General features: G+C 53.5%; 1 protein-coding gene across 1 annotated transcript; it reads left to right on the top strand.

The window, feature by feature from the left end:
• The first annotated feature begins 1,667 nt into the window (after positions 1–1,667).
• LOC142821322 (Fc receptor-like protein 5) lies at positions 1,668–8,482 on the top strand. Its single transcript, XM_075912201.1, has 5 exons — positions 1,668–2,159; positions 2,264–2,302; positions 4,413–4,709; positions 5,672–5,974; positions 7,756–8,482. Exons 1-5 carry the CDS (start codon positions 2,129–2,131, stop codon positions 8,220–8,222), a joined length of 1,137 nt encoding a protein of 378 aa, XP_075768316.1. The 5' UTR covers positions 1,668–2,128; the 3' UTR covers positions 8,223–8,482.
• The last annotated feature ends 1,098 nt before the right edge of the window (positions 8,483–9,580 follow it).

The following is a 9,580-nucleotide window of genomic DNA, read 5'->3' as shown; positions in this document are numbered from 1 at the left end:
ACATTTAGGACCTTCCAGCCCCAGGGCCACTTCTGATGCCCCAGTCCCCTCTGGAGAAGGCAAATTGTCTCCTAGGCTCTTGCCCTTGACCCTGAGTTGCACCTAACCACAGTCTGGATCCCACCCACCCTCCTTTCTCCTCCACACGTGGGAGGGGGAGCAGCCGATTGGGACTCTGAATGGGGTTATCTGAGGGGAATAAGCTGGGGGATGGGGTGTGAAGTTGCACAAATGTAGGGGGCCAGGAATTTGTTCAGCTGTGCGGAGGGTGAATCTGCGCCAGGAGCTTGGCTACTTGATTCGTGCAGTTTTCGGGTTACAGAGTCTTCTCACAGAAAGGGCAACAAGGCCCCACCCCTAAGGCAAGAGCCTGGCTGGAGCTCACAGTTGAGAAGGCAGGTGCTGGAGACGAGAATCCCCTCACGAGATCTCCTGTAGGAAGAGCAGCTCCATCTCAAAGTCCAGGGCAGGGCAAGAACATCCCATCACACAGCTGTGCAATGGCTGCACAGTTTGGAAAAGACTGTGATGGGGGATGGCTTCCCTGTGCACATTTAAAACCAGAAACCATTCCACACTCCGTGTCGCTAACCTCACTCACAGGAGTGAGACACGCACCAGAATAAGAGATAGAGATCCAGCCGAGTGTGACAGTCGAACTAATCGGATACATGGGGTGTTGGGTCCAAAGCATCTTTGATTTATGCAAATTCGTGTTTGTCATGGCTCCTTCCCCACTCTGGCATGATAAATGCAGAAGTGGGGGCCAGCAAGTGTACCCCAAAGCCTTATCTACCAGGCTTTGGTATAAAACTTCCCCCAAAATCTTAAAAACCTAGATCTTGGGAATAAAACTTCCGCTGCCACCACCCAAATGTTGCTAAAGAAACCAGGGGAAAGATCATTTGGGAAATCTTACCCCTAAAATAAAAATCAAGGCACACAATTAACCACTGCCAGGTTAATAAAAAGAAAAGAAAGAACTTTTATTATTACAACAATATTCCTGTTGCAAGTATAATGACTAGACAGGAAGGTAACAAAATATACTCATGGAGAAACTCCATAGGCCTAGAACTTAGTTACAAAGAAAAGCCAAAACATCTTTTAAGCAGTGCCAGATCTCAGATCCCATACCCAATCCATAACACAATAAAACCTAATGAAACTACCTAAACTTTACCCTACTTACAGAAAATGAAGACTGGTGTCTTGGAGAGAGAGAGAGAGAGAGAGACATGCTTGTCCCGCTCTGTAGCTGAGGAGAACTCTCCCAGAGAGACAAAAGGGGAGAAAGGAAAAAACCCAAATTCCTTTGTCCCAGTTTGAAAGTCCCACCTACATTCCTATTGGTCACTCCACCTGGCTAGGTGTGTTAACCCCTTAATCGCCAGGCTGCTGGCTAACCTCATAATCATGACAGTGTCCATAAGACAATTCCATACAGGATGGGGGAGGGAGGGGACCATCCCCATTCCATGCACGGCGTTCAGGGGCAGTTCAGGGAGAGAGAAATTAAACCTTGGTCACGGGGCAAATGGGAATCTGTGCCTGATGGGAGGGGTTGAAATTCACAGCGCTCAGACCACAGAACAGGAAGCCAAAGCCACAGCAACGGCCCAGCTGGTGACTAAGGGGAAGTTTCACAATGATCAGAAAATGTCGGATTCTTTCCCTCCAGAGACATGGAAATTACACCTGGGCAGGGTCTAGCTGGTGGGGGAGCAGGGACTCACGGCTGCAGCCCCCTCAGTTTAAAGACTCTCCCCTCTGGGGATAAACCAAGAGACAGGAGAGCTTCTCCCCACGGCCTCATCTCGGCTGGGATGCCCCTCCCCCTCAGCCCTTCCTCAGCCAGATTCCATCTCCAGCTGGGCCTGGCCCTGCCTCCAGCTCCCGCTCCCCACAGCGGGGTCAGTCCCATCAGAGGGGGTCAGTGTTTGGCGACAGGAAACCCTCCACCCGCCCCACTGTCAAGTTCAGGAAATGGGCAGCTCCCCTCCCCCACACTCTGTGCCCCACACACCAGTGTGTCTCCAGCCCGAGCTGAGTGGTGGCCACGCCTGAAGCTGTGACTTCCCCTGCTGAGCCGAGAACCCAGCTCCCAGCCCAGAGTGACCGGCTCAGCATGGAGCTAACTCGCCTTCTGCCTCTGCTGGGTGAGTGCTTGGCCTCTGGCCCTCTGTGTGTCTGTGTCTATCTGTCTGCATCCTCCCAGTTCTGCATCCCCAGATCTCTCACCTCCTCTGCTCTTCTCTTCCAGCCTCTCTCCAGAGTCTCCCCAGGCTGGTGTCCCCTGCAGGTAACGACGTCTCCTGGCCTCCCTGAGATGCTGGCAGTGGGATGGGGGAGGGGAGAGGGGTTCTGTCAGTGGGGCTGGGATCCTGATCCTCTCACACCATGGTGATGGGAATTGAAAGGAAGGGGGGATCATTCCCTGATGTCCCCATGACTTTCCCTGACATCCAGAGGGGTGGAAGAGCGACTCCATCCGATGCCTGCTGGGAGGGTCTGTTCGGTGGGTCCCAGCCCAGATCGTAGGGGAGAGGCTGCCCCCATCCTCTTGGGCACTACCCAGCCCCTCATTCGCAGCCTCATCAGAGAGAGTGAGGGTGGGAGGGGCCATGGAGACTGAGCTCCCACTTCCACATGACACTGACCCCTGGGCAGGGCCCACCCATGTGGAGCTCTCTGCCCCAGCTCTCAGATTAGAGGGCTCAGGGACAGGGACAGGGACCCAGCCACATGCAGCAGGGCAGTAAAAGCAGATTCTGCAGAGGCTCCAGAGGAAACATCATGGGCAGAAAAGCTCCCCCCTTCCTCCCTCACATCTGCCAGAGCTTCCTCATTTCTAGTCAGCGCCTTCTAGCTACTGCTGGGCAGGGCTGATGGTCACATGACAGTTTTTCCCACCCACTTATCCCTCTGCTCCTGGATGGAGACTGTGGGTGACTGTCCTGATGGAAATGGGGGTGTTGGGATCGATCCATTTCAACAACATCCCTGCCCCTCTGTTTGCACCCCACATTCCCCCAGAATGGAGAGTGTTGGGATCTTGGGGGTCCCAAGTGGAGGAAGGGCCCTTCCATCCCCCACAAATGAGCTCACCTGCTTCCTCTGGATGGAGAGCGAGGGGAACTGCTGGTTCCAAGTCACATGGACGATCCTTGCTGCCCAATGTGGACATCTGCAGAGCCCCTGCCCTTGTCCCTGAATTGCCCCTTGGCACAGTCTGGGTCCCTCCCATCATCCTGCCATCTCCTGCCTGTATGGGATGGGGAGCAGCTGACTGAGGGTTAGTGGAGTTCAGGGGTGCAGGGAGCAGGCTGTGAGATGGGAGTGAAGTTGCACAGATGGAGGGAGCTGGAATTTGTCCGGTGACACGGAGGGCGGGTGTGATGTAGTGTGGTACCTTGCTGGTTGCTATGCTGGGCGGTGGGCTGTGTGTGACCTCCACTGGCGGCTGTTTGTAGCACGGTCCAGTAGGGCAGGGGATGAGTCATTATGCAAGGGGCTCCCAACCTGTCCTACAAGTTGGTTTTCCAGGGAGAAAGACAAAGGAAGGGAGGTGGAGTGCAGCTTGGGCTGGGGAGGCAGGGTTGGAAGAGAGTTTTAGGTTCTGTCTGGAATCATGGAGGAGCCAGCCTAGGGAAAGGGCTGGAATTTAGGGGCCCAGTCTTCCCCATCTCAAGGGGGGCTGAGGCATCCTAGGCCTGCCCTGTAACCAGATTACATCTGTGCTGTGCTGTATCCTGGAGAAGCAATAAACTCCCTCTATTCTACTGGCTGGTGGAGTCTGTTCCTGCCACTATGGGGGTGCAGGAGTCAGGGAAACCCGAACGCGCCGCCACAGCGGGTCCATCTTAGAGAAAGACAGTCCAGGAGCTGTTTAACAACACAGAGAAGGGTCGGGGGGACGTGGTCTCTGTCTAGAAGCTCCTATCTGGGGATTAATCAACAGCTCAATTGCAAACACAACCCAGTGGCTGGGAGCTGGAGCCAGACAAACTCGGGCTGGAAATAGGGGGCATTTTCACAGTGGGGGAATTAACCAGGGGGACACTTCCCAAAGCTCTGGGGTGGATTCTCCAGCACTGACGATTTCTGAATGAAGCCTCAATGTGCTTCCCAGGGATCTGCCCTGGGTGACAGAGGAACCATCCAGGGCAATCCCAGGGGCTGGGTGACACACGGGTTGGACTCCATGAGCACAATGGGCCCTTCTGGCCTGGGATCTCGGAAAAGGGCCCGGAATGAGGTTTACTTGCCATGGTGTGTGGGAGTGGGGGCAAGGCAGTGAGTGAGGCTGGTTTGTGTTCCTGTCTGCCCAGGACGGATCTTTTACCCCTTCTCCCTTCTCCTCATTCCATCCTGGCATCTCCCTGCCCACTGACCCCGTGTCTCTGTTCCAGATCCCCTGCCGGCCCCCAGCCTCTCTCTGGACCGCAGCTACCAAGTCTATCTCCCAGGGGAGCAGGTTACCCTCACCTGTTCAGCTCCTTCAAATGGATTGGTCTCAGGATACAGATTCTTCCTTCAAAATGAACTGCAGGAGCCCAGCACAGTCCCACACCCAAATGCAGGGGCCCGGCTGGAACTCATCGCTGAGAAAGGGAGGGCTGGGTCCTACACCTGTGCATATTGGAGACGGGAATCCAATGGAGAGATCTCCTCTGGGAACAGCAGCTCAGTCTCCATCACTGTGAGAGGTGAGCCCCTGATTTCCCTGCCGTTGGATGGGAGGAGTCTTTGGGGACCTGAAACCCACCCCAGCACCCCAGCACCTCACCTTCACCCTCTGTCTGCCCAGCCTCCCTCCCTGCATCTCAGAGAGTCTATGGTGGGACTGGGGTTCCCAGCTGCTCAGCATAGACTGGGCATTGCCAGGGCACTGCTGTGGAGAGCTCACAGCTCTGGGGTCCTGGGTGGGCATTGCCGGAGGAGCACAATCTGATTTCTGTCAAAACAGGGGTTGGTGTCTATCCTGTTACGCCAGACCCTGGTGGCACAAATATGTCAGTACCCCCTACGGGACACATGTATGAGAGGAGCAGAAGCTACCCCTGGGGTGAAAGCAGCAGTGGATACAAACTCTTCTCTCAAAGCAGGGATGGAATCCCCAGAGAGACCCCTGCTGGGTGGGCCCCTTCTTCTGTATCTAACCCCAACCCTGGTTTCCAAATCCTTCCACACCCTTCCCCTCTCCCTTAACCCTGCCCACCCAGTTACCCCACCAGGGAACCTTTGGAGGGGTGTGTGATATAGGGGCAAGGTGAGACATTGGGCGGGGGAGGAAGGGCGGGGTGCACTGGGATTTCAGCAGGGCATTTATTTTTCTATGGGAATCTCTCTAGCTCAGTGTTTCTTAAACTTTTTAAGACCGTGGAAAACCAAACAATCATTTTTATGTGAAACACTAAAGGAAAATTGTTGAGGGGGAAAAAAGAAAAAAGAAGAGGTCGTGGCCCCTTTAATTTCTGCATGTGCTGTCCCAGCTGAGCTTCCATCTCTACTGGGGGCAGGGGGAAAAAACGTTAAAAGAGGCCATGGCACAGAGTTTAAGAAACACTCTAGCTCCATTTAGGCAGTAACAGCCTCCTCTTCTGCATCTCTGCCTCTCGACTCTGTGTCACTTCTCCTGCACTGGAATCTGACCCATTGTCTTTTTCAGACCCCCCAGCAGCTCCCACCTTCGCCCTGAGCCCCCCGCACCAGCTGTACCTCTCAGGGGAATCCGTGCAGCTAACATGTTCTCCTCCCACTGGTAATGAGGCAGTTACAAGATTTCAATTTTCCAAGGAGGGGAAAAGGATCTTCCTACCTGTTGTCCCACCCAGCAGCAGCTACTCTGATGTCACGAACTTAAAATTAAAGCCCGGGGACTCTGGGTCATACTCCTGCCGGTACTGGATACACCCACCGGGACGGGAGATCCAATCGCTGGAGAGTCCCCCTGTTACCATCACTGTGACACGTGAGTACTGGGCTGTCCCCAGCTTCCCTTGGTTGGTTTTTGTTAGAGACGCATTCCCTGCATGGAATCCAGGACTTGTAGCCCATGAGATGAGAGTTGCACAGACAGAGCAGGGTGCTCACGTCCATAGGTACAAAGATGCGTGTGTGTGTGCACGTGCACACACATCTGGTGAATGAAAGTCTGACAGTGTGGTGGTCCTGCACTGGCAAATAAGGGGTTAAAACATAGCTTCCATATAAAGGGAAAGGGCTGGGTCAGGGAGCCAATCACAAGCAGGAGAGAGTCAGCCAATCAGAGCCTTGCTGGGCAGCATAAAAAGGTGGCTGTCCAGGGGACACCCAGTCTCTCTTAGCCCTGGTGAGAGAGGGATGCAGCTGGCTGCTAGCAGGGGGCAGGCAGGAGGAGCCAGGGTAGCTCTGGCCTGACCCGACCCGACCCGACCCGACCCACTCCCAGGCTGGGGGCCCAGCGACATGGGACTGAGGAGATACCAGGGCTGCAATGGGGCATCTAGGGTAGGAATTGGTTGCAGGTCCAACGCTCCTTGCTGATGCTGAGTGCCCAGTGCTATTTGCATCGATAGAAGAGGCTTGGTGAAGGGTGGCTGTGAATCACAGAGGCAAGGTGAGCTGTGGGGTAATTGGGCTCCCTGGGAGGGGAGGAATCCAGCATTTAGGTGCTGCTGAGGGGTAGTGCCCAGGAGCAGGCGCCATAGTCTGGTGGTCGACTGATAGGTTCTCCCCAATTTTCTGCCTCTGTCCATGGATTGGGACTGTGGGGGTGAATATCCTAATGGGATTGGGTGTGTTGGGTTTAATCCATTTGTAACAACATTCCCCCCCCCCCCCCACACACACACACACTTTCCCCAGAAAGTGTTGGAATCAGGGGGATTGAGGTTGCTGCTGGTAACGTGGGCACAGTGAGGCACAGGGGTGCAGGGCATTTCCCATGGAAACTCCACTCCCCCTGAGATGAATTTAGCTTTGAAACATCTGCCCCTGCTCCCAGATCCCTCCAGAGATCCCTGCTGTCTGGGCCCCTTCTTCTGTACCTAACTGACTCCTGGGCTAGGTCTACACTGGCATGATTTTCCAGAAATGCTTAAAACGGAACAGTTTTCTGTGATAAGTTTTTCCAGAAAAAGTGCATCTACATTGGCAGGATGCTTTTCCGGAAAAGCACTTTTTCCGGAAAAGCGTCCGTGCCAATGTAGACGCACTTTTCTGCAAAAAAGCCCCGATCGTCATTTTTGCAATAGAGGGTTTTTTGTGGAAAACACTACTGTGCTGTCTACACTGGCCCTTTTCTGGAACAGTTTTCCGGAAAAAGGACTTTTGCCCGAACGGGAGCAGCATAGTATTTCCAGAAAAGCGGCTGATTTCTTACAGTAGATCGTCAGTGCTTTTCTGGAAATTCAAGGGGCCAGTGTAGACAGCTGGCAAGTTATTCTGGAAAAGCGGCTGATTTTCCGGAATAAGTGGTTAGTGTAGACACAGCCCTGGTGTCCAGACTCTTCTGTAGCCCTGTCCCTCTCCCTGAACCCCGCTCACCCCAGGTGCCTCCAGATGAAACCTGTGACCTTTGGAAGGCCGTGTAATACAGCACCACAGAGAGACACCTGACTGGGGGCAGTGAGGTTTCAGGGGGGCATTTATTTCTCTGTGGGAATCCCCCTCATCCTCCACTTAGGTAGTAACAGCCTCCTGCCCTTCATCTTTCTCTCTCAGCTCACTGAGTCCTTTCAGCTTTGAAATCTTACACATTGTCTTTTCCAGGCCCCCCAGCAGCTCCCACCCTCTCCCAGAGCCCCTTGCACCAGCTCTACCTCTCTGAGGAGTCTGTTCAGCTCACGTGTTCTCTTCCCAGTGGTGATGTGGCAATTACAAAATTTCAATTCTCCAAGAACGGGGAAAGGATCTTCCCATCTGGCAGCAGCTATTCCGATGTCATGAACTTAACACTGTGGTCATGGGACTCCGGGTCGTACACCTGCCAGTACTGGATACATCTGTCCGGACGAGAGATCCAGTCTGTGGAGAGTCCCCCTGTCTCCATCAGTGTGAGAGGCGAGTGCTGGGCTGTCCTAGTTTCCCTTGGTGCCTTTGTGCTATGGAGACACATTTCCTGTGGGAATCTGGCACCCGCAGCTGATGAGATGGATGTTGCACTGACAGAGCAAGACTGGTCACTTCCACTGGTACAAACATACCTGCATGCGCACACGCCCCTGTCTGCTGAATGACAGTGTGACAGGGTGATTGTCCTGCACTGGCACATAAGGGGTTAAAACTTAACCCCACATAAGGAATGAGGGCTGAGGCAGGGAGCCAATGAGAAGCAGGCTAGAGTCATCCAATCAGAGCCCTGTTGGGCAACATAAAAAGATGGTTGGCCAAGAGACACTCAGACAATCTCAAGCCCTGGAGGGAGAGGGATGGAGCTTACTGCTAGCAGTGGTACCTTGGAAATTGGGGTGTGGCCAAAACTGTATGGCTACTTCTACACTGGCATGATTTTCCAGAAATGCTTTTAATGGAAAAGTTTTCCGTTAAAAGCATTTTCGGAAGCGCGTGTCTAGATTGGCACTGAGGCTTTTCCACAAAAGCACTTTTTGCAGAAAAGCTTCTGTGCCAATCTAGACGCGGTTTTGCGCAAAAAAGCCCTGATCGCCATTTTAGCAATCGGGGCTTTTTTGTGCAAAACAGTACTGTGCTGTCTACACCGGCCCTATTTGCGCAAGAGGGCTTTTGCCCGAACGGGAGCAGCACAGTATTTCCACAAGAACACTGACAATCTTACATGAGATCGTCAGTGTTCTTGCAGAAATTCAAGCGGCCAGTGTAGACAGCTGGCAAGTTTTTTGGCAAAAGCAGATGATTTTGTGGAAAAACTTGCCAGTCTAGACACAGCCCACGTGTAGTTGACAGTTTTATGGCTGCAGCTGTAATTTTTGCTTATCAGAAACTGAACTACCAGCGCGAGGTTGCTTGTCCTGTGTTCTTGAAGTTGTCTCGCGTGCCATGCTTAATTTGCATTGTTATTCAAAACATTCCTTCCTCTCACAGTTTCTGGGTTCCAAACCTTTCCTGCCTGCTTTTGTGCATGAGACTTGCTTTTAGGGAGCCTTACTGTGGAAAAGGCGGATATCACCATTTCTCATCAAGGCAGGGCTGTCGAGGCTCCCCTACACAGAGGTAGCTTGGACAGCACCACGCTGGGGGCATGTAGGGAGAGCCAGGGATCAGCAGTACCTTGGACAGCACCGTGATAGGGGAGGCAGGGGGAGCCAGGGATAAGCAGTACCTTGGACAGCACCGTGATAGGGGAGGCAGGGGGAGCCAGGGCAGCTCTGGCCGGACTCACTCCCAAGCTGGCAGCCCAGTAACATGGGCCTGAGGAGATATCACTGCTGCCTGGGGGCATCTAGGGCAGGAATGGGCAGCGGGTCCACCCCTCCTCCATTTAACAATGCTGAAACGGGAATGGGCTGGTGTCCAAGGCAAGCCAAAGAAGCTGCCTGAATGTATAGCAGGATTTGAGTAGCTGGGGTGTTTAACTGAAACCCATGTTTCAGACCAGGTCTGTAATATTCATCAGCAT

Source organism: Pelodiscus sinensis, chromosome 30 (assembly GCF_049634645.1).
Source record: "Pelodiscus sinensis isolate JC-2024 chromosome 30, ASM4963464v1, whole genome shotgun sequence".
NCBI classification, from domain to species: Eukaryota; Metazoa; Chordata; order Testudines; family Trionychidae; genus Pelodiscus; species Pelodiscus sinensis.
Note: the sequence above shows the minus strand (reverse complement) of the source record. Positions and strands in the feature narration are given on the sequence as shown.

Bases quoted from the DNA above. Each gene is read 5' to 3' on its own strand.
- LOC142821322 (XM_075912201.1), top strand. From the start codon at position 2,129: ATGGAGCTAACTCGCCTTCTGCCTCTGCTGG. The intron at 2,303-4,412 runs GTAACGACGTCT...TCTCTGTTCCAG, and splicing joins CAGGCTGGTGTCCCCTGCAG to ATCCCCTGCCGGCCCCCAGC. The intron at 4,710-5,671 runs GTGAGCCCCTGA...TGTCTTTTTCAG, and splicing joins AGTCTCCATCACTGTGAGAG to ACCCCCCAGCAGCTCCCACC.